General features: G+C 47.6%; 1 protein-coding gene across 1 annotated transcript in view; it reads left to right on the top strand.

Annotated features, from left to right (window-relative positions):
- The first annotated feature begins 1,244 nt into the window (after positions 1-1,244).
- LOC121306069 (activating transcription factor 7 interacting protein) overlaps positions 1,245-24,000 on the top strand; it is a 35,503-nt gene continuing 12,747 nt past the window's right edge. The window contains exons 1-9 of the mRNA XM_041237771.1: positions 1,245-1,336; positions 17,201-17,599; positions 18,204-18,693; positions 19,016-19,217; positions 19,254-19,511; positions 20,195-20,215; positions 20,420-20,433; positions 20,696-20,935; positions 22,995-23,132. Of these exons, the coding sequence (XP_041093705.1) occupies positions 17,208-17,599; positions 18,204-18,693; positions 19,016-19,217; positions 19,254-19,511; positions 20,195-20,215; positions 20,420-20,433; positions 20,696-20,935; positions 22,995-23,132 (1,755 nt within the window). The 5' untranslated portion in view covers positions 1,245-1,336; positions 17,201-17,207. The remainder of the gene's footprint in view (positions 1,337-17,200; positions 17,600-18,203; positions 18,694-19,015; positions 19,218-19,253; positions 19,512-20,194; positions 20,216-20,419; positions 20,434-20,695; positions 20,936-22,994; positions 23,133-24,000) is intronic.

Below are 24,000 nucleotides of genomic sequence, written 5' to 3'. Positions count from 1 at the left end.
CCCCATCCTCTCTCTCTCTCCCTCCTCTCTCTCGAGGGGATGAGAGGGTAAGGGGTAGAAGAGAGAGAGAGACTCTAGTCCCCTATCCCCGAGAGACAGAGAGAGGGGTATGTCTCTAGGGAGAGACAGAGAGATGGTCTAGGTGTAGAGATCAAGATAGGGTAGGGGGGGGAGAGAGAGACAGAGAGAGGGGTAGGGGAGAAGAGACAGAGACAGAGAGGGGGTAGGCTCCCTCTCTCTCTCTCTCTGTCTCTCTCCTCCTCTCTCTCTCTCTCTCTCCCCATCCCCCTCTCTCTCTGTCTCTCTCCCCATCCCCCTCTCTCTCCCTCTCTCTCTCTCTCTCTCTCTCTCTCTCCCTCTCTCTCTCTCTCTCTGTCTCTCTGTCTCTCTCCCCATCCCCCCCCCTCTCTCTCCACATGTTTCTCTCACCACTCCTTCCAGCTTTTGTGTTGCAGCCCGGCAGCCAGTAATATGTGAACTGGATTTCTGTGAATCAGGAGTCCTTGATGGAAACTTTCCAGGAGAGTGTGAATAATAATAATAATAATAAATAATAATAATAATAATAATAATAATAATAATAATAATAATAATAATAAATGAATTGAGGCATTTAGCTGAGGCTTTTCTCCAAAGAAACTTCCAGAGACTGGGGGGGTGAACTCTGCATCACCAACAACTGCTGCTGCTGCAGAGTCTCTTCCAATAGGACCGCGTTTGTTTGACGTCTCGTCCGAAGGACGGAGCCCAAGGAGGTGAAGTGACTCGCTCAGGGACACACACACACACACACACACACACACACAGCAAGTCAGGATTTGAACTTCCTGGTATCAAGACCCCTTTTCTCTAACCGCTGCACCACCTGGAGTCTATAGGGGGGTGTCTGTTTGTCTGTCTGTCTGCACCTCCCTCCGTCTGTCAGAGAAAGAGACAGAGAGACAGAAATGGTTCAAAACCAGCAGAGGGTTCTCTAAACCGCAGAGAATTTGAATCCAGGAGGAGAGTTAGGGAAAAGCCAAACAGTGATTATAACACAGACACTTGACACCGAGAGCCACACACTGTCACAGTGCCACTGCACACGCACAAGTTCACCAGCGAGTGTGACGGACGCTGGCTGTTTGAATATGTCTCGGACTGTGCAATCGAGAGAGAGAGAGAGAGAGAGGCTGTGAGAGAGAGGGAGAGGGAGGGGAGGGCTCTTGTGAAAGGGGGCGGGGCTGGTGTAGCTCAGCCCTGCCTCGCTCTCTCTCTTTGCCTCAGTGCTGCATTGGTTGCTTTGTGAACAGGCCTGTGATCCCGTCCCCTGCAAGCCAGCCAGCCATAGCTGCAGGTGAGTGACAGCATGCGGAACTGCAGCCGTGCAGCGTTGCAGGGGTGCTGTGTGCATGCGTGGGTGTGTGTGTGGGAGAGAGAGAGTTGGTTAAGATTTTGAGGCAGGAGCAGCTCAAGTTTTATGATGTTAAAATGTATTTTTTCTAAGCCTTGTTTTGTGTTGCAGGGACGCTAGCGGTTTCCTCTTGTGATGTGTTTTGTGATGCAGGAGAATTTTTCTGTGTTTTCAAAGCTTGGTTTTTTTTTCTTTTAGGGTTTTGAGGGAGATTGAGAATCGTTTAAGTATTATTATTATTATTATTATTATTATTATTATTATTGTTAATATTGTTTAAATCTGGTGCTAAGGACTGAAGTTTAGTTTTTCTAGAGTCTGTTTAAGGAGAATTTCTCGGTTTGCAGTTTTGAAGCCTTTTTTTCTCTCATGGTTTCAGATTATTTATTTATTTATTTATTTTTTTAAATGATTTCCGAACTGTGTTCTTTGTGTGTGTTTTTGTGTTTCGAAAACGGCGAAGAGCCGTCGAGTTTTAAAACATTTTTAGCAGACGAATTTGCCCGCCGAAACTTCCCCAGCGAGTAAATCTCTCCCGAAATGTGACGGGTCTTTTTTAAGAAAATGTGTGCAATACACTTAGAGAGAGAGCGGGAGAGCGAGGCTGTTCCCACTGTCCTGAGAGACTCGTTTTTAACAGAACGCTGTAGGTTTCCAATTCGGATCGGTGGATCGGCGCGCGCTGTGGCAGCTGATCGAGAAAGGGGAAGTGATGTTTAAAAACAGGAAGTGGAGTTGACAAACAGGAAGTGATCTCAGAGGCTGGCTCAAAGGAACTGCCTTCAAAGCTGGAAAGTATTTATTTATTTATTTTGAATTGGTTTGTTTGTTTTTTTTCAAAGATTTTAAAACAGGCTGGGTTTGGGGCGAAGGCCAGGGGTGAAAAGGGCTGGTTTTGTGTTTTCAGGGAATCCCCTATATCAGGGGTCTCCCGCCCTGGTGCTAAGGGGCTGGCTTTGTGTTTTCAGGGAGTTCCCTAAATCAGGGGTCTCCCGCCCTGGTGCTAAGGGGCTGGCTTTGTGTTTTCAGGGAGTTCCCTACATCAGGGGTCTCCCGCCCTGGTGCTAAGGGGCTGGCTTTGTGTTTTCAGGGAGTTCCCTAAATCAGGGGTCTCCCGCCCTGGTGCTAAGGGGCTGGCTTTGTGTTTTCAGGGAGTTCCCTATATCAGGGGTCTCCCGCCCTGGTGCTAAGGGGCTGGCTTTGTGTTTTCAGGGAGTTCCCTACATCAGGGGTCTCCCGCCCTGGTGCTAAGGGGCTGGCTTTGTGTTTTCAGGGAGTTCCCTAAATCAGGGGTCTCCCGCCCTGGTGCTAAGGGGCTGGCTTTGTGTTTTCAGGGAGTTCCCTAAATCAGGGGTCTCCCGCCCTGGTGCTAAGGGGCTGGCTTTGTGTTTTCAGGGAGTTCCCTATATCAGGGGTCTCCCGCCCTGGTACTAAGGGTCTGGCTTTGTCTTTTCAGGGAGTCCACTAAATCAGGGGTCTCCCGCCCTGGTGCTAAGGGGCTGGCTTTGTGTTTTCAGGGAGTTCTCTAAATCAGGGGTCTCCCGCCCTGGTGCTAAGGGGCTGAGGTCCCTCTTGGCATTTGTCCCAACTGTACACTTAATTAGTTTAATTGATTAATTAGTTTAATTAATTGGACCAATTAAGCTTCTTACAAGCGCATTAACTGGGCTAATGGAGTCATTTTGGGTATGGTTGGAAGAAAAATCAGGAGGGACAACCTGACTCCCGCAGGACCGGACTGAAACTGTAAAAGATGCAAACAGCTCTGGGTAAATGTTTAGCAGCATCACCTTTAGAATGGACTGATTTTAGCTGGCTAGGAATACAGCTCCCAGCATGCCTCTGCACCCATGGCAATGGTGAGGCATGCTGGGAGCTGTAGTTCTTTATGCTGTGGGTCTCGTATCACAAGCGATACAGACCTCTGTTACCGTACATCATGTACAGCTGCGGGCAAAAGTTTAGCAGCATCACCCTCTATATAGAATGAACTGATTCAGCTTCATAGAGTCCAGTGAAAGCTGCTGAATAATGTTCCCTTGTTATCATATTGAATTGCACCCCCTCTATATAGAATGAACTGATTCAGCTTCATAGAGTCCAGTGAAAGCTGCTGAATAATGTTCCCTTGTTAACATATTGAATTGCACCCCCTCTATATAGAATGAACTGATTCAGCTTCATAGAGTCCAGTGAAAGCTGCTGAATAATGTTCCCTTGTTATCATATTGAATTCCACCCCCTCTATATTTTTTGCGAGGATAGTTTTGTAAAATTTCTTTGGATTTTGACAGGATGTTGAATAATACAATCTAAAATTCTGTTCAGATGTCGATAGACAGGGTTAGGGTTTAGGGTTAGATTCTGTTCAGACGGATAGAGAGGTAGATAGATAGATAGATTTTCTTTAATGGTGTCTTGGTCCTGAAATTCTCCATGCTGTTTATCTGTCCATACAGAACATCTTGTGACTAGTTTCCAGGGTTCAGTGTTTCTGAGACCTTTGTAAAGTCACCGTCCTCTCTGAGATCACCCGTCTGACGTGACCTGGTCAGACTCTGAGACATCGTTCTCATGAACTGGACCCCTGAAGCGACCGGAAATAAACAAACACACGTCAATACAACCCAGCTGTTCGGTTTTACATTCTTGTGTAAAGTGAACGTGATGTTTAGGTCTCCCTGTCAGAAAAGTAGCAGTTCATGAATTAAAGACCGAGGCTTTTTGTGTGTGTAGTTTTGCTGGTGGCGGTGCCCGCTGTGTCAAAACAGGAAATGCTGGTGGATTCCTGCCTTGTTTTGACAGGATTGTGTTTAGTTGATTTTAGGCTGGCTGGTCCCAGCGGTTAATTGAAAAGGGGTCTTGATACCAGGAGGTTCAAATCCTGGCTCAGCCACTGACTCCCTGTGCGTGTGTACGTGTGTGTGTGTGCGTGTGACCCTGAGCGAGTCGCTTCACCTCCTTGTGCTCCGTCCTTCAGACGAGACGTCAAACAAACGCGGTCCTATTGGAAGAGACTCTGCAGCAGCAGCAGTTGTTGGTGATGCAGAGTTCACCCCCCTAGTCTCTGGAAGCCTCTTTGGGAGAAAAGCCTCCGCTGAACGACTCGTTAATAATAAAAATAATAATAATAATAATAATAATGTTTTCCAGCGGATTTGGGACTGCCTTTTTAGTCGCGAGTTTCAAGATGGTTTGAGTTTTTTTCTCTGGAGGAAACCAGTGGTTTGGGAGACTCTCTCTCCTCTCTCTCTCTCTCTCTCTCTCGCACATCTCGATTGCTCGACAGGGTCATAGTGTATAAGTACCAACTTTTTAAGCAATTAGCAGTGGAGTCTTTTAGAGACCTAATCGTTGTGCTCTTCAGCTCGGAGCGTTAGCCTCCTCGTGGCAGGACTCTGCACCTCGCCGCCAGGCTTGTGAAGACCATTAATCAAACCTCAGCAGCTTGGGGAGAGATGGAGAGAGGGTGGGGGGGGAGTGAGAGAGAGGGAGAGGAAGACAACATCAATCAAACCCGTGCATACAAATATGAATACAGATCAGACTGGGGGAAAGGGTCCTTTTACCCTGTTTATTATTATTATTATTATTATATATTTTATTTTTTTTATGTAGTTTTATCTGGAGCTAAAGATGCTTTTAAGAATGGCGGCCTCCTTTAATTTTCTAGTTTGATGGACAGATTCAAGTCAGATTTTTCATCCACGACTTTTGAGCTGTCAAGGGCGCTCCTAAAAGATTGAGAGAGACTTCTAGTGGAAACGTTTGCCATTGAATTGACACTGAAGACACTGAGAGAGACTTCTAGTGGAAACGTTTGCCATTGAATTCACATTGAAGACACAGAGAGATTTCTAGTGGAAACGTTTGCCATTGAATTCACACTGAAGACACAGAAAGATTTCTAGTGGAAACGTTTGCCATTGAATTCACATTGAAGACACTGAGAGAGACTTCTAGTGGAAACGTTTGCCATTGAATTCACACTGAAGACACTGAGAGAGACTTCTAGTGGAAACGTTTGCCATTGAATTCACACTGAAGACACAGAGAGAGACTTCTAGTGGAAACGTTTGCCATTGAATTCACACTGAAGACACTGAGAGAGACTTCTAGTGGAAACGTTTGCCATTGAATTCACACTGAAGACACTGAGAGAGACTTCTAGTGGAAACGATCACAGTGTTTTAGATCCTAATCAACCAAATGTATTAATTAGTCAAATTTCTGTGCTGTTTGTGTGTGCGTGCGCTGATCTACTGAAACCCAATTTGTGTTTTTTTGTCTGTGTCTGTCTCTTTGTGCCTGTGTCTGTCTGTATCTCTGTCTCTGTGTTTCTTCTCTGTGTCTGTGTATCTCTCTCTCTGTGTCTCTGTATCTCTGTGGCTCTGTTTCTTCTCTTGAAGGCTGTCTTGTTTCATGCTGTTGAGCAGTGCAGAGTTCTCGCTGCCTGCAGGGTCCTCCTCTCCTCCAGTGCCCTGGGGAGCCGCTGCCAGCCTCCTGCACCTCTAATCTCCACTGCTGTGTGTGTGCGTGTGCGTGCGTGCCAGCCAGCGTTGCAGGAGCTGCAGCACTCCTTTGATTTCACTGCAGCAACAAGATTACAGAATGCGTTGCAGAGTGAGGTGTCTCTCTCTCTCTCTCTCTCTCTCTCTCTCTCTGTCTCTCCCTCCCCCTCTCCTCCTTTCTAAAGTCCTGATTCTTTGCCAAGAATGCAGTTTGACTAATCTGTCACCTCCCCCACCGGTCTCCTCGCAACGGCCCACCGTCGCCTAGCAACGGGGTGGAATTTGAAACTGTACACGGCAGATGTGCGGGAGAGCGAGCGAGAGAGAGCGAGAGAGAGTTTATAAGTAGGGAGCTGCTTGCGGTCGCAGTTCCTGCAGCGCTGCAAGCATGCGTTGCTGCTTTTAGGTGATTTTGTGTTTTTGTTTTGATATAGTCATTTATTTATTTATTTTTTTAATTTTTATTAGTGTTAGAAAAGACGTTTGAATTTTGGAGAGTTTTAGTTTTTGTTCTGTTCCTCCTTCGCGGAGTTCGGGGTGCGAGAGAGAGGGGTCTCCCTTTCCTTCGCGGCGTTTGCAGGGTTTGAAAGGGGTTTTACATACCAGTTAAAAACACCCAGATAAAGCTGGTAATACATTTCAATGGCAAGCGTTTCCACTAGAAGTCTCTCTCAGTGTCTTCAGTGTGAATTCAATGGCAAACGTTTCCACTAGAAGAGTCTCTCAGTGTCTTCAGTGTGAATTCAATGGCAAACGTTTCCACTAGAAGTCTCTCTCAGTGTCTTCAGTGTGAATTCAATGGCAAACGTTTCCACTAGAAGAGTCTCTCTCAGTGTCTTCAGTGTGAATTTGCATCAATATCAGGGTCTAGCGCTGTATGAATTATAAAGACATTTCAGAGTGTCTCATCAATATCAGGGTCTAGCGCTGTATATTATAAAGACATTTCAGAGGGCTGGATCTCATCAATATCAGGGTCTAGCGCTGTATATTATAAAGACATTTCAGAGGGCTGGATCTCATCAATATCAGGGTCTAGTGCTGTATATTATAAAGACATTTCAGAGGGCTGGATCTCATCAATATCAGGGTCTAGCGCTGTATATTATAAAGACATTTCAGAGGGCTGTGTCTCATCAATATCAGGGTCTAGTGCTGTATATTATATTTCAGAGGGCTGTGTCTCATCATTTCAGAGGGCTGGATCTCATCAATATCAGGGTCTAGTGCTGTATATTATAAACACATTTCAGAGGGCTGTGTCTCATCAATATCAGGGTCTAGTGCTGTATATTATAAAGACATTTCAGAGGGCTGTATCTCATCAATATCAGGGTCTAGTGCTGTATATTATAAAGACATTTCAGAGGGCTGGATCTCATCAATATCAGGGTCTAGCGCTGTATATTATAAAGACATTTCAGAGGGCTGTGTCTCATCACCATCAGGGTCTTGTGCTGTATATTATAAACACAGTTCGGGGCGATTCTCTTCAGAGCACTGGTTGAGAAAGCGGAAGACGTTGGGAGAATCGTGTGACAGGAACAGAGAGATCGAGAGAAGGTGAAACAGGGAGGAGGAGGGACGGCTGGTTCTGTAAACTTTCGCAAACTCTAAAACAGTTTTAGAAACTTGCGTGTTTTGTTTTTTTTGGTCTCTTGACCGCAGAAAAGTGTTTGAAATGCTTGTGGGTGTTTTGTTTTTTTTTTTTGGGGGGGGGGGGGGGGGGGGGGGGGGGGGGGGGGGGGGGGGGGGGGGGGGGGGGGGGGGTGGGGGGGGGGGGGGGGTGGGGGGGGGGGGGGGGGGGGGGGGGGTGGGGGGGGGGGGGGTGGGGGGGGGGGGGGGGGGGGGGGGGGGGGGGGGGGGGGGGGGGGGGGGGGGGGGGGGGTGGGGGGGGTTGGGGGGGGGGGGGGGGGGGGGGGGGGGGGGGGGGGGGGGGGGGGGGATTTTGTTGGGTTTCCTGAGCGATTCTAGCTCGTGTTCTTTTCATTCTGGAACACAGAACCCCTTCTCACCTCTCTTCCCCCCCCCCTCTCTCTCTCCTATCTCTCCCCTCTCTCCTCCCATCTTCCTACCCCCTCTCTCTCCCATCCCTCCCATCTCTGCTCCCTTCTCCCATCCCCCTCTTCCTGTCTCTCTCCCAACGTACCCTCTCTCCCCTCTACCCTCTTTCCCTTCCCCTCTTCCCCCCCCCCCCCCCCCTCTCCCCCTCCCCCTCTCTCTCTTGTGTTCATTGTTACTGTTCTATTAAAAGGTCTGGTCTCACCCAGATCTGGTTTTAACCAGTTTCATCTGGCCTGACTGAAAGCCAGCTTGCCTGCTCCTCTCTAGAGCTCCTGATTGGCTGAGAGCTGCTGGTGTTTTTATCGTTGGGGGGGGGTGGGGGGACTGTACCACTGTATAGAAAGCGGGGGTGGATTCAGAGATCTGGTCTAGTTTTTCAGACTTTTCAGACAGCGGGGGGGGGGGGTTGTATAGGGAATTGTGTGTGTTGTAGGCTGTGTGCGTTGCCATTTGTGTATGTGTGTCGTTTCCTTGTGTGTGTGTTTTCCTTTTAGTGTGTGTCGTTTAATTTTGTGTATTGTTTGCGTGTGTGTGTGGGTGGGGGGGATATTGTATAGGGAATTGTGTGCGTTGCCATTTGTGTGTGTTTATTTGTGTATGTGTGTGTTTTCCTTGTGTGTGTGTGTCGTTTTATTTTGTGTATTGTTTGTCTCTGTGTGTCTGTATCAGATGGCTGGATCCTCATCAGGGTCTATTTTATATATATATATAATCCTCTTTAAAATTCTTTGTTAGCCACTGTGAAGAACAATCTAGAAGCTCTATTCACTGCAGTCATTTGCACTCATGACATCATGCTGTTGCCGTGCAGGACAGACATGTCCCGCCTCGTGCTTCACACCGATTGGCTCACAGCAGTCTAGCCTGGAGCCAATCAGGGAAGAATCTTATGACTTTTTTTTTTTTTTTTTTTTTTTAAAACTCCTTTTTTTTTTTTGGAAGGTTAAATCAACACATAGAGGTCTCCCCCTTGTGGTCGTTATTGAGCATGACCTGGAAATCCATTTGCTTAACCCTTTGCTGTCCTATGTGGGACCAGGTCCGACATTACAGTTCCCCCTTTCCGGTCTGGTGTCTGGACCCTGCCCCACATCATCAAAAAGACGTCAAGCCCGGGTCTCTAGTCATTTTTTCTCCAGGTGTATCTGATAGCCCCCCCCCCCCCCCCCCTGCACCACAGAGATAACACGAACACAAACAAAGGAGAGAGCTGCTTCTGCACCCAGCGCTCAAAGAACATCACAGACACCTGCAGAGCTTTTAGAGATGTTACAGGAATAAAACAACGACTCGGATCGCGTTATTGAGGAGTTTGGTGATGAAACGAGCGATCGGGAGAGGATTGATCAGCGCGCACGTCTATAAAGAGGCATGTGATAAATACAGTGAACAAGGGGTGGGGCTTGGCTGGAGACGCAGCGCTGAGGGTGAGGTTGATGAGCAGAGCCTTTTAAACCTGTTTTGCTGCGAACAAAATACTTTTAAACCCGACTCGCCTGACAGGCGCTGAACAAACGGACCGCTAAGGGGTTAAAACGTGCCGTTACATTTTGGGCTGCTGCTCCTGGGGAGCCTCTGTGATGCCCGTGCCTCCCCAAGTCTTTATTTTATAAAGCGTCGTTCCTGACAAGAGAGATGAAACATTAAATCTAATAAAAAGAAAAAGCCACTTTTGTTTTTAAACCAGTTTTAAGTTGAGGTTTGGAAACGCCCCAGGATCGAGAGTCCCTCATTTCAATTGAAAAGGGTTGTGCCACAGCCTAGGGGGACATGGAGACAGAATTGAGACGTCCCCCGCGGTTCGTGGTTTCGCGGAGGGACGCGTCGGAGTCCGACAGAGGTGGGACAGCAAAGTCCAACGCCGTAAAGAGACAGTCCTGTTCCGTCATCCTTTATTTTTTTTAAACCAATCAGAAGCGAGCGATCGGTTTGGAAGAGCTTTGAGCTGAAACAGTGGAAAGTAAAAAAAAAAGCGAAAGATTGCCGTGTTTCTCAAGGATTGGATTCCAGTTGCATTTAACTCTTAGCGGTCCGTTTGTTCAGCGCCTGTCAGGCGAGTCGGGTTTAAAAGTATTTTTTTCGCAGCAAAACAGGTTTAAAAGGCTCTGCTCATCAACCTCACCCTCAGCGCTGCGTCTCCAGCCAAGCCCCAGCCCTTGTTCTCTGTTCACACACCTCTTTATAGACGTGCGCGCTGATCAATCCTCTCCCGATCGCTCGTTTCATCACCAAACCCCTCAATAACGCGATCCCAGTCGTTATTTTATTACTGTAACATCTCTAAACGCTCTGCAGGTGTCTGGGATGTTCTTTGAGCGCTGGGTGCGGAAGCAGCTCTCTCCTTTGTGTTCATGTTATCTCTGTGGTGCGGGGCCTGTGTATTGCGACAATCTTTTTTTCTGCTCTCACTCGGCCATTTGAAAGGGTTTTTTTTGTTGGAAAGGGAAAATTGTAATGTCGGACCTGGTCCGATACAGGACCGAAAGGGTTAAATCCTATCCAGGTTAGTAATTTCCCCTCAAATTTCCTTTGTGGAGAAACGCCCGTTTTCAACGAGGACCAAACAAGATGTGCATTCTCAGCCTTGAGAATTTCTTCTTCTTCTTCTTCTTATTGCTTTTATATATTTTTTCCCCCCCAAAGAAAGCTTTCCACGTTACAGACCTAGTCCGTTTTACGATTCAGGCTGAGAAATTTGTTCGACGGTTTTCTTCAACAGCACTCGAGGCTTCGTAACGCAGGTCTGCCTGCTCCAGCGGGGAAGTCGGAGCCAGGCTGCAGAAATCTCCCGATGCCGTCGGGAAGGCGCCCGTGTTGAACGAGTGGCCCGAAGGACAGCGGCGTTCCAGCTGTTGAAGCTGAAAATGTCGCGGAAGACGAGCCCCATGGATCTGTTGCAGGAAAAGCACTCGCCTCGCTTCTTCTGTTTTTGAATGGACGAGATCGCGTCCCTGTTTTTGCAGAAGTGCTCGAGCTGGAGGCGGTTCTGCCCTGGAAGTGAGCGAGCGAGGAGGACGGCCGTCCTGGGCGACTCGACGGCAAGGAACCGTGTTCTGTGTTTTTCCTCGTATTATTATTATTATTATTGGGCGACAGAGACTAGGGGGGTGAACTCTGCATCACCAACAACTGCTGCTGCTGCAGAGTCTCTTCCAATAGGACCGCGTTTGTTTGACATCTCGTGCGAAGGACGGAGCACAAGGAGGTGAAGTGACTCTCTCAGGGTCTCACACCCACAGTGAGTCGGTGGGTGAGTGAATGGCCTTGTTGCTAGGATACGGTGAGGAGGGGGTGTGGCCTTGTTGCTAGGATAAAAAAAACCTCTTGGGTTCGCTGGCTTTCCAGAGGGGAGAGCGCTTCGCAAAACGGTTCGAGCGGCGCGCGGAAGGTTCTGGCGTTTTCGTGGTGATCGTTCGCCCCGCGCTTCTCTCTCCTCCCTCCTGCTGGTTTTTTTTTGGGGTTAGCCCAGCCTGTGCAGATCTGTTTGTCGGAAGTCGGCACGACCGGGAAATCAGATTCTGCCAGCCCCGCGTGGCGAGCGGGCGAGGGGGGGGGGGGGGGGAGGGCGGGAGAGCTCACTGAACTTTATCCAGGGGGGGGGGGAGACCGGAGCATCTGACGGGCTTGTGGTCTCTCGGTTCCAGACACGCTCCCGAGCCCAACACTCGAGACAGTCTGACTGGATCAGAAACCCGTTTGCTTCGTCTGAGCGCTTCGGGGCTCGGTACACGACCTTGGTAATCCACGTTTTGGTGGTCGTGCTCACCCGTGTGCCTGCCTGCCCGCGCGAAGCGACTCTGTGATGCCGCCCCTCAGATTATGAGTGTAATTTCATTAGCCAGACGCTGTCATCCAGGAGAGACTTAGTTTGTTACAGAATATCACAGTCCAGTTAACAGCGGTTGTAAAGTCCAGTAAAATCACTAGAAAATACGATCAAATTCAAATTAGAGCAGAATAAAGGACAACATAAATGATCAGACAGTAAAAAATGGTTTTCTTGTAGAGCAAATTCCATTAAGAGTACGATGAACGGGTAAGAACCGTTTCAAATAAGAGCATTTACAAAAAAAACGTGAATATGTCTTTAGAAACTTTTATTTCGATATGAATGAGTTTTTGGTATTGGAATGGTTTAAAGGTTAAGTCAGATTCTGGTTCAATTCCTAGTTAGACAGTAAGTTGATAAAGATCTTTCTGGTCACTTTGCCCTCGCTAGGACAAAGCTGACCCCCAAGGCATTTCGAAATGGGTGTTGGCCTCTCCTTCAGTGCCTGATTGTGACGTGAAAGGCGTTTATGGTGGCCCGTTGTCTTTGTGTTTAGGGATACCAACGTATTGTTAAACGTCTTTACAAACTAGATGTGAAACCGGTTTTCTTGGGAAAGCACAGTCGATTTTTATTAGGGTTTTAAAAACCAGCTGCTTCGAAGAGATTGAACCGGGTGCTTCTACTGTAGGGTTTGGACAAATGGGCAATCAACCAAGAGGTACGAGATCTGTGTCTCTTTCTGATTGGTTTAAGGAAAAATCATGATGTCACTGAGAGACTGCATTTAAACTGAGAACACGGAAATGTATTTTTTGCTCTGGTCCGTGCTTGGAAAGAGGATTCCTGCAAACAGCTGTGTACCCTTTAAGAGCTCTGGTTGGAACTTCTGCAAATCTGAACTTTTATCTTCAATAAACGACGCTTATCTGGACTCGCTGAAGCGGCCCCCGTATTCTCTTTCCTTTCTTCTTTCGCGTCCTGTCTCAGCACGGCTAACCACAAGAGCAAAATCAAACACGAGGGACAGAGAACAGTTAGAATTGGGGCGTCTGATTTTGTGGGTGGGTTTTTTATTTTTTTTTGCACACCTGCCAGTTATTTGAGAGAGAAAGGGAGAGGGAACAGAGGAGAGAGAGGGAGAGGGAACAGAGGAGAGAGAGGGAGAGGGAACAGAGGAGAGAGAGGGAGAGGGATCAGAGGAGAGAGAAGGAACAGAGGAGAGAGGGAGAAGGAACAGAGGAGAGACAGAAAGGGAGAGAACAGGAGAGAGAGGGAACAGGGAGGGAACAGGAGAGAGGCAGACAGAGAAGGAACAGAGGAGAGAACAGAGGAGAGAGGGAGAAGGAACAGAGGAGTCCTGAGACTTCTAGTGGAAACGTTTCTCATTGAATTCACACTGAAGACACTGAGAGAGACTTCTAGTGGAAACGTTTGCCATTGAATTCACACTGAAGACACTGAGAAAGACTTCTAGTGGAAACGTTTGCCATTGAATTCACACTGAAGACACAGAGAAAGACTTCTAGTGGAAACGTTTCTCATTGAATTCACATTAATTATTATTATTATTTTTAATAATGGTAAGGAATATTGTGATTCAGATCGGTGAATCGTTGTATAAAATTGGCTCTTTTGCGCTAGACTAGGGGAGGTTGGTGGTATCAACACCCCGTACCCGGCCCCGGGGGGGGGGGGGGGGGGCATATTTTAATTGTTACAGTGCAGGTCTAGAACTAAAACGAGACTGAAGTCTCTCAAATATTGAAGTCCCCTTCTCATTCAAATTAAATATCTCACATTTTGTCAATCACACGGCTCTCCAAGCACTTCGTACACGCAGCACTCCTAGAAATGTTTGTACGCGTAATAATAAGAGAGCGAGTTACAGGGAAACAATTCCACCCAGGGCTTCTGTGACGTCACAGACTACGAGAGCGAAGGCAGAGTTCCTGAGCTCAGAACCCCGAGTTTGTTTTCCTGCGACTCTCTGAAGAGGCGTGTCTGTTATTTCTTCCTAATCCACGGCTCCCCTTGCGATGCTGATATTAAAGAAGACGAGGTTCAGAGGGGCAGTCCGGTGTGTGTGTGTTTTTTTTTTGAAGCCTCGTGTTTCAGGGCTGTTTCAGACGTTCTCGCTGTCCGTTAGCGCCTCGGCTTTATCTGGACGACTCTCCTTTAGCTTGTTTTAATTTCCCGTTCCTCTCCGGTCTCTCGGGGATCCGAACGCACCAGCTTGGCGTGGTTTTTGAACGCGTTCTCGTTTTGGGTTGATCATGAACGAACGTTTCTGCGCTGCCAAGCGATTGAAAAACGAGGCGTTATTGGGGAGTCAAAGGGGTCAAACTTCAGGTAGGAATGATCACTTCTGGGGGTCACTGCTGTGGCGCTTTGCCTTTGTTTTTTTTGAAAGGCTCAGGGTGCAGATATAGCCGTCACCCATGTGTTGTATTTTATATATATATATGTATGTAATGTGCGTGTTTCTGTGCTGGCTCTGTGTTTGTATTTTTGTCTGTGCGTGTTTCTGCGCTGGCTCTATGTTTGTATGTGTGTTTGTGTGTTTCTGTGCTGGCTCTGTGTTTGTATTTGTCTCTGTGTGTGTGTGTTTCTGCGCTGGCTCTGTGTTTGTGTTTGTCTCCTCTGTGTGTGTGTTTCTGCGCTGGCTCTGTGTTTGTGTTTGTCTCCTGTGTGTGTCTGTGTGTGTGTGTTTCTGCGCTGGCTCTGTGTTTGTATTTGTCTCCTCTGTGTGTGTGTTTCTGCGCTGGCTCTGTGTTTGTGTTTGTCTCCTGTGTATGTGTCTCTGTGTGTGTGTGTTTCTGCGCTGGCTCTGTGTGTGTGTGTTTCTGCGCTGGCTCTGTGTGTGTGTGTGTCTCTGTGTGTGTGTGTTTCTGCGCTGGCTCTGTGTTTGTATTTATTGCTAGTGTGTGTGTCTTTCTCTGTGTTTCTGTGCTGGCTGTCTTTGTATTTATCTCTGCTGTGTGTGCTGTGTGTGTGTTGTGTGTTTTCTGGTGGTTGGTTCTCTGTTCTCAGGAGCTGTCGTTGCTCTCAGTAGTTGTGGGACGTTATGCAGTCGAAGCTTTTCTTGGTGAATTCGATTATCTTATTATCCACCACCCCTACTATCTATCGTAGATACAGATCTTTCTCTCTCTCTCTCTCTCTCATATATATTGAACACATGTTTTTTGCAAGCGCTCTAGTTTATAATGCAATACAGCCCTCCCCTCCCCTCTCCTCTCTCTACTCGACTCCCTGTTGCCGGGCAGATCTGTTGCAATCGGAGCTCCCTATTGGCCGGGCTTAGCGTCCCACCTCACAGTGCCCCCGGTGAGGTGTCAGCCAATCAGGGGAGGGGATTCTGTAGACCATGCAAATGCCCCACTTCTTTACGAGAGCGTGTGTGTGTGTTTCTTTGGCAAACGAGGGATCAAAAAATGGCAGGGTAGGTGTGTGTGATTTCATTTCTGTCTTTAATTTCTTTCTCTCGGGGGGGGGGGGGGGGGGGGGTGGGGGGGGGTGGATTCTGCTGCTGCTGCTGTGGTTTGGTGAATTGTTTCAAAGTTTAAAAATGCAAGCGTTTATTTATTTTAGTGTTTTTTTAATGTAGCCCCGCCCTCATGATGTCATCGCGCGTTTTGGTTTTTTTTAAGGCGAGTGTGTTTCGCGGGCGATTTTCTAAATTCTCAGATTTTATTCGAGATTTGTTTTTCTGGAGCGCTTGGGCACAGAAACGTCCTTATTATTATATTATTATTATTATTATTATTATTATAATGGAATATTTTTTTTTAAATAGATTTTTGTTCATGTTTTTCGTGTTTTTGTTGTCATGAGATGGTAGCATATTTTTGTACTTGGTAATTGTTTCAAATTAGATAGAGAGAGAGAGAGACGGATAGAGAGAGAGACATAGATATATATACAAATAGACAGATAGATAGACAGACAGAGATAGAGACATATATAGAGACAGATAGAATGAGACAGACAGATAGATAGATATAGATAGACATCGATAGACAGACAGATACAAATAGACAGATAGATAGACAGAGATAGAGACATATATAGAGAGAGACAGATAGATATAGATAGACATCGATAGACAGACAGATAGATACAAATAGACAGAACGAGACAGACAGATAGATTGATATAGATAGACAGAACGAGAGACAGATAGACAGACAGATAGATTGATATAGATAGAATGAGACAGACAGACAGACAGATAGATAATGTTCTCTGAAGAGCCAGCTGGCCAGCGTTTCACTGTGCTGTCCGTCTCTTTCTCAAGAGAGCCTGTGTTTCGAGTCGAAGGTATTCCTACACGTGTGACGCCATGACGACCAGTTGTTGTGGTCTATATGCAAGTCCGTGGTTTATTCCTGCATGATGTCGTGGTGTTCTACATTCCGCGACATCATCTTTAAATCTGTGTTCATTCTAATTCGCTTTATTTGATATAAACTCCGATTTCTATTATCAAGCAGCGCTGGCTCTGAGGATCTGCTTTGATCCTCGGCGCTCCAGCGGGCACAACTTTTGAATTTCAGTTTGTTAAATTATTTTTAGATCTGATATATTGATGGGGTTATTAAATACAGCGTGGTGTTTTGAGAGATGGTGTATTTTTTTGTATTGGCTGAGAGATCTCTCTCGGTATAGCGGCGGTGTTCTAGCGCCGCCTGGAGGTCAGTAGAAGTAGCGCCCGTCTCCCTCAGCAGGATTTGAGTCCACGGTTGGTAAGTGCTGCAGAGATGTGGAGAGCCGCGCTGTGTGAGAGAGGCTGAGGTCTCTCTCTGGGTTTCAGATCGAGTCACAGTTCAGGTGTGAACAGAGCCCCGCTTCATTCTGCAGGGTCGCGCAGAACGGCTTGGTCCTGGCTAGAGTTGTTATTATTATTATTATTATTATTATTATTATTATTCTTGTTTTATCAGTGTATTAGATAACCTTTTATTTCTTATACCACAGTTCTTAAATCTCTCTCTCTCTCTCTCGCTCTCTCTCTCTGTCTCATCTTTCTCTTCCCCTCTCCCCTCCCTCATCTCCTCTCCCCTGTCCTGTCCCCTCCTCCCTCTCTCCTCTCCTCTTTGTCTTCCCTACCCCTCTCTATCTACTCTCTCCTTTTTCCCCTCCCCCTTTCCCCCCTCTCCTCTCCTCTTTCTCTCTTCCCTATTCCTCTCCTGTCCTCTCCCTCCCCTGTCCTCTTTCTCCTCTCTCTCTTCCCTACCCCTCTTCGCTCTTTCTCCTCTTCCCTCCCCTCTCCCGTTCTCTCTCCTCTCTCTCTTCCTACCCCTCTTCTCTCTCTCTTCCCCTCTCCTGTCCTCTCTCTCCTTCCCTACCCCTCTCCCCTCTTCTCCTAGGGGGATCTCTTCCCTATGAGAGGAACCCCTCTCTCTCCTTCCCTACCCCTCTCCCCTCTTCTCCTCTTTCTCCTCTCTCTCTCTCTCTCAGGTGAGAGATGGACTGCTTGGGAGAGCCCCAGAAGAAAATCTTCAAAGCACGAAAGACAATGAGGAACAGCGACCGGCAGCAGCTTGAGTCCGTCCACAAAGCCAGGGCCGAGCTCCTGAAACCAGGGGGGGGAGGAGGAGGGGAGCAGGGAGCCCGGGAGAGACCCGACACCCCCCTCCTCAACGGCCAGCACTCCCCTCTAGAGAACAGAGCCTCTCCTCCTCCCCCCTCTCCCACGCCCCCCTCCTCCCCTTCCCCACCTCCTCCCAGCTCCACACCGCAGCCCCCCGGCCCGGAGCAGGGGGGGGGTGTGGCCGCCGGACCCCCCAGGACAGAGGAGGAGATCTATGAGGATATTTCCGAGCCCAGTCCAGCAGAGGCGGGTCCCAGCGAAGCGGGGTGAGGGTTACAACACTGGGAAGAGATTTGTATTAAAATAAATGAAATAATAATGAATTAGTAATAATTATAGTAGTAATTGTAATAATTAGTCCACTAGGGTTTGCTGAGGGGTTTGTTAATTTGGTTTCTTTTAAATTTCGTTTTCCGGGGTTTGTTTGATTTTCTTAATATTCTTTTTTTTTTTTTTTTTTTTTTGTGTTTAAAAAAAAAAAAAAAAAAAAAAAAAAAAAAAAAAAAATTATATATTCCAGCTAGCCTGTGATTCTATCTGAGATGAAACGTTTTTTGTAAAAAAAAAAATGTAAAATGTGTTTATTTTCGTCTCTCTCCCGCTCTCTCCCCATCTCCCTCCCTCCTCCTCTCCCCTATCTCCCTCTCCCTCTCTTTCTCCCTCCCTCCTTCTCTCCCTCTCTCTCCCCATCTCCCTCCCTCTCTCTTTCTCTCTCCCATCTCCCTATCCCCCTCTCCCTCACCTCTCTCTTTCTCCCTCCTCTCTCCTTCTCCCTCCCTCCTCTCTCCCTCCCTCCTTCTCTCGCTCTCTCCCATCTCCCGCCCCTCTCTTTCTCCCTTTCTCTCTCCCCATCTCCCTACCTCTCTACAGTGACTCCCTCACAGACACACAGACTCCTGGACAGACAGACGGACAGCTCTCTGTAGAGATGGACACACAGCCCTTTGCAGAGACAGACGGACAGCACTCTGTAGAGACGGACACGCACAGCCCTGGACAGACAGATGGACTTCCCTCTGTAGAGACAGACGCACAGACAGACGGACAGCCCCCTGTAGAGACGGACGCACAGAGCCCAGGACAGACAGACAGACAGCAGCCCTCTGTTGAGATGGATGGAGAGGCCCCTGCAGAGACAGGCGGACAGTCCTGCACAGCGACAAACATGGAGGAGGAGAGAGAGGAGGAGGAGGGAGCGGACGGAGGTGTGGGGGACCCAGGAGAGGTGGAGGAAGGGAAGGAGAGGCCCAGGACCCTCCCTGACAGCACACCCGCCTGCCCCCCCGCGGAGATAGAGGGGAGCCCTCCCCTCCTCACACCCAGAGAGGAGAGCAGGGGGCAGACAGTCAGCAGCATGGAGGTGAGAGCAGAGAGATACAGGGAGACACACGACCTGAGATACTGAGAGAGAGAGAGAGAGAGACGTACTGAGAGAGAGACAGACGCTGACACACACGCACACACACGCTCACAAACACTGAGACAGGCTGTGCCAGTAAGGAGAAGCCTAACTGAGGCTCTGAATGCAGACAGGTTGTCCGATCAGCGAATGTTGAGACGAAGGCTTGCAGCACAAACGACCGTCAATCAGAGCCTGTCCGTCGTCGATACTTTAATTCATGAGACAGAATCGATTTTCATTCACAAATTCATCTCTCATTTTATTCCCCCCCACCCCACAGATCGACCTTCCATCCCGGGCTCCACCTTCTCCAACTCCTGGGACCCCCCCAGAAGAGGCACCCTCCTCCCGCCCTGACTCCCCTCACCCCCCTGCCCAGCCTGGCAGCCCCAAACCCGGGGAGGGGCCTGAGAGATCAGCCAGTCCCTTAAAAACCAGCCCAGAGGGGCCGGCCTCGCCCAGCGAAACCACATCATCCCGATACTAGAGAAACTGGTACTTTCAGCTAGCCCCCTCAGGGGAGAGAGGGATAACGGGGCCGGGGAGGCAGGGCTCCTCCCCCAGCCCCGCCCCCTCCCGGCACGACAGCTGTGACCTCATACCCAGGGAAGGCTTCCTGGTGTTGAGCGAGGAAGAGGAGGGAGGCGGGGAGAGAGAAAGGGTCGAGGATAACGAGGCCGCGGCTTTGGCACCCCCTGGTGGCGATCCGGAGGGAACTGCAGCCGGTTCCTGGAGCGACGCAGAGCGGGAGAGAGGAGGAGAGATCCAAATTGAAGGTGCTTGGAGAAATCTTCTCTCAGTTGATGTGTCTGGTTGACTCTGTTTCTCTTCTCTCAGTGGATATGTCTGGTTGTCTCTCTTCTCTCAGTTGATGTGTCTGGTTGACTCTGTCTCTTCTCTCAGTTGATGTGTCTGGTTGACTCTGTCTCTCTTCTCTCAGTGGATATGTCTGGTTGTCTCTCTTCTCTCAGTGGATGTGTCTGGTTGACTCTGTCTCTCTTCTCTCAGTTGATGTGTCTGGTTGACTCTGTCTCTTCTCTCAGTTGATGTGTCTGGTTGACTCTGTCTCTCTTCCTCTCAGTGGATATGTCTGGTTGTCTCTCTTCTCTCAGTGGATATGTCTGGTTGTCTCTCTTCTCTCAGTGGATGTGTCTGGTTGACTCTGTCTCTCTCTCTCAGTGGATGTGTCTGGTTGACTCTGTCTCTCTCTCAGTCTCAGTGGATGTGTCTCGTGACTCTCTCTTCTCTCAGAAGATGTGTCTGGTTGACTCTCAGTTGATGTGTCTGGTTGACTCTGTCTCTCTTCTCTCAGTGGATGTGTCTGGTTGACTCTGTCTCTCTTCTCTCAGTGGATATGTCTGGTTGTCTCTCTTCTCTCAGTGGATGTGTCTGGTTGACTCTGTCTCTCTCCTCTCAGTGGATATGTCTGGTTGACTCTGTCTCTCTCTTCGCTCCACAGAAGATGACCCAACAAAGTTCTGTTATTTATATATTTAAGTCCCATTTTTTGTAAAATTTACACAAACTTACTAACTCTGCAAAAAAAAAAAAAAAAAAAAATTGACAAAATGAAACAAATTAGTCCCATATATATATTCTCTTCTCTGTGCACATCCATTTATATATTTCCTCTCTCTCTCTCCTGATCTATATAGAGGTCCATCCTCTCGCTTATTCATCCCAGGGAGAGGACGGATAGTCTCTCTCTCTCCACTCCTCTCCTCTCTCCTTCCTCTCCCCTCTCCCCTCCTATCTTTCTTTTCCTCCCCTCCTGTCTCTCTTCTCTCTCCTCTCATTCCCTTTCTCCTCTCTCCTCTCCCTCTCTGTCTCTTCTCTCTCCTCTCTCTCTATCCTCTCTCTCCTCTCTCCTCTTCTCTCTTCTCTCTCTCCTCTCTCTCTCTCTCTCTCTTCTCCTCCTCTCCTGTCTCTCCTCTATCCTCTCTTTCTCCCTCCTCTCTAATCCTCTGTCTCCTCTCTCCCTCCAGTGGAAGTGGACACCTCTCCCCTCCTCCAGCCTCCCTCCTCTCTCTTCCTTGCCCAGCGGAAGCGTTTGCTGTCGGGGGGCAACGCTCACTCCTACCCGTCCCCCTGGGAGCACAAGAGACCGCGGAGAGGTGTGGAGGGAGGGGACCAGCTGGAGGCGGAGCTGGAGCTGAAAATCACCACGGGCAGAGAGGGGCTGCAACACAAACTCAAACGGGCGGAGAAGGTGAGGGAGATACAGAGAACACGAGAGAGGAGAGAAGACTGGAGAGAGGAGAGAGGGGAGATACAGAGAGCTCCACACGAGAGAGGAGAGAGGGGAGATACAGAGAGCTCCACACGAGAGAGGAGAGAGGGGAGATACAGAGAGCTCCACACGAGAGAGGAGAGAGGGGAGATACAGAGAGCTCCACACGAGAGAGGAGAGAGGGGAGATACAGAGAGCTCCACACGAGAGAGGAGAGAGGGGAGATACAGAGAGCTCCACACGAGAGAGGAGAGAGGGGAGATACAGAGAGCTCCACACGAGAGAGGAGAGAGGGGAGATACAGAGAGCTCCACACGAGAGGGGAGATACAGAGAGGAGAGAGGGGAGATACAGAGAGCTCCACACGAGAGAGGAGAGGGGAGTTTTTCTCTTGATTGGTTTTTGGTTGGCTTTTCTCTTGTTTTGTCTGGTTTTTGGTTGGTTTTTCTCTCGTTTTGATTGGTTTTGGGTTGGTTTTTCTCGGTTTTTGGTTGGTTTTTCTCTCGTTTTGACTGGTTTTTGGTTGGTTTTTCTCTCGTTTTGATGTTTTTGGTTGGTTTTTCTCTTGTTTTGTCTGGTTTTTGGTTGGTTTTTCTCTTGGTTTTTGGTTGGTTTTTCTCTCGTTTTGACTGGTTTTTGGTGGGTTCTTCTCTTGATTGGTTTTTGGTTGGTTTTTCTCTCGTTTTGTCTGGTTTTTGGTTGGCGGAAGCGTTTTGTCTGGTTTTTGGTTGGTTTTTCTCCCGTTTTTTTGTTGGTTTTTGGTTGGTTTTTCTCTCGGTTTGGAGTTGAAAATCACCACGGGCAGTTTTTGGTTGGTTTTTCTCTGGTTTTGTCTGGTTTTTGGTTGGTTTTTCTGTTGGTTTTTGGTTGGTTTTTCTCTTGTTTTGTTTGGTTTTTGGTTGGTTTTTCTCTCGTTTTGTCTGGTTTTTGGTTGGTTTTTCTCTGATTTTGGTTGGTTTTTCTCTTGGTTTTTGGTTGGTTTTTCTCATTTTGGTTGGTTTTTGGTTGGTTTTTCTCTTGATTGGTTTTTGGTTGGTTTTTCTCTCGTTTTGACTGGTTTTTGGTTGGTTTTTCTCTCGTTTTGACTGGTTTTTGGTTGGTTTTTCTCTTGATTGGTTTTTGGTTGGTTTTTCTCTTGGTTTTTGTCTGGTTTTTGGTTGGTTTTTCTCTTGGTTTTTGGTTGGTTTTTCTCTCGTTTTGTTTGGTTTTTGGTTGGTTTTTCTCTCGTTTTGTCTGGTTTTTGGTTGGTTTTTCTCTTGTTTTGTCTGGTTTTTGGTTGGTTTTTCTCTTGTTTTGGTTTTTGGTTGGTTTTTCTCTCGTTTTGACTGGTTTTTGGTTGGTTTTTCTCGTTTTGGTTGGTTTTTGGTTGGTTTTTCTCTCGTTTTGACTGGTTTTTGGTTGGTTTTTCTCTCGTTTTGTCTGGTTTTTGGTTGGTTTTTCTCTTGGTTTTTGGTTGGTTTTTCTTTTGACTGGTTTTTGGTTGGTTTTTCTCTCGTTTTGTCTGGTTTTTGGTTGGTTTTTCTCTCATTTTGTCTGGTTTTTGGTTGGTTTTTCTCTTGATTTTCTCTGGTTTTTGGTTGGTTTTTCTCTTGACTGTTTTTTGGTTTTTTCTTCTTTTGACTGGTTTTTGGTTGGTTTTTCTCTTGGTTTTTGGTTGGTTTTTCTCTTGACTGGTTTTTGGTTGGTTTTTCTCTCGTTTTGACTGGTTTTTGGTTGGTTTTTCTCTTGTTTTTTGGTTGGTTTTTCTCTTTTTCTTGGTTTTTGGTTGGTTTTTTCTCTTGACTGGTTTTTGGTTGGTTTTTCTCTCGTTTTGACTGGTTTTTGGTTGGTTTTTCTCTCGTTTTGTCTGGTTTTTGGTTGGTTTTTCTTGTTTTGTCTGGTTTTTGGTTGGTTTTTCTCTTCGTTTTGACTGGTTTTTGGTTGGTTTTTCTCTCGTTTTGACTGGTTTTTGGTTGGTTTTTCTCTCGTTTTGACTGGTTTTTGGTTGGTTTTTCTCTCGTTTTGACTGGTTTTTGTTTTTCTCTCTCAGATCATACAGAGGATTCTGGAGGAGAAAGTTCAAGCTTTGCAGTGCGGAGAGTTCGACAAAACAGTGAAGCAGCTGAGAGAGAGAGTGGAGAGAATCGAGTGCCACACGAAACACGAGACACTACTGACCACACTGCAGGTGAGAGAGAGAGAGAGAGAGAGAGAGAGAGAGATCAGGTTGTTTTTCTCTGTTTTTTGAAGAGGTTTTGACTGTTTACACGGTTCCATTGACGAAAGAGAGACACTGGTGACTCTCGTTTTGTGAGAGAGGAGAGAGAGTTTTCTGAGCTGAGTTTTTTCTCTAGAGAGAGAATCGAGTTCTCCACCGAAACCATGAGACACTACTTGACCACACTGCCAGGTGAAAGAGACAGAGGCTGGAGAGAGAGAGTGGAGAGAATCGAGTGCCACACGAAACATGAGACACTACTGACCACACTGCAGGTGAGACAGAGAGAGGAGAGAGATCGAGGGTGCCCCAGAGACAAGATGAGACATCGAGTGCCACACGAAACATGAGACACTACTGACCACACTTCAGGTGAGAGACAGAGACAGAGAGAGAGAGAGGATAGACAGAGAGAGAGACAGGAGACTGCAGATGAGAGATAGAGAGCGAGAGAGAGAGAGTGTGAAGAGAATCGAGAGACGCAATATATAGAGAAGACTAGACCAGGAAGAGTGAGGATAGAATCGAGTGCCACACGAAGACATGATAGACACTACTGACACACAGGTGCTCACCACGACAGAGACAGGATCGAGATAGACATACTGACCACAGAGAGAGGAGAGACCAGAGAAGAGAGAGAGAGAGAGAGAGAGATCGAGATGCCACACACGAAACATGAGACACTACTGACCACACTGACCAGGTGAGAGAGAGAGAGAGAGAGAGAGAGAGAGTGGAGAGAATCGAGTGCCACACGAAACACGAGACACTACTGACCACACTGCAGGTGAGAGACAGAGAGAGAGAGAGAGAGAGAGAGAGAGAGAGAGAGTGG

This window comes from Polyodon spathula, chromosome 46, assembly GCF_017654505.1.
Source record: "Polyodon spathula isolate WHYD16114869_AA chromosome 46, ASM1765450v1, whole genome shotgun sequence".
NCBI classification, from domain to species: Eukaryota; Metazoa; Chordata; class Actinopteri; order Acipenseriformes; family Polyodontidae; genus Polyodon; species Polyodon spathula.
The sequence above is the reverse complement of the archived record's forward strand: the minus strand, read 5'-3'. Positions and strand labels throughout refer to the sequence as shown.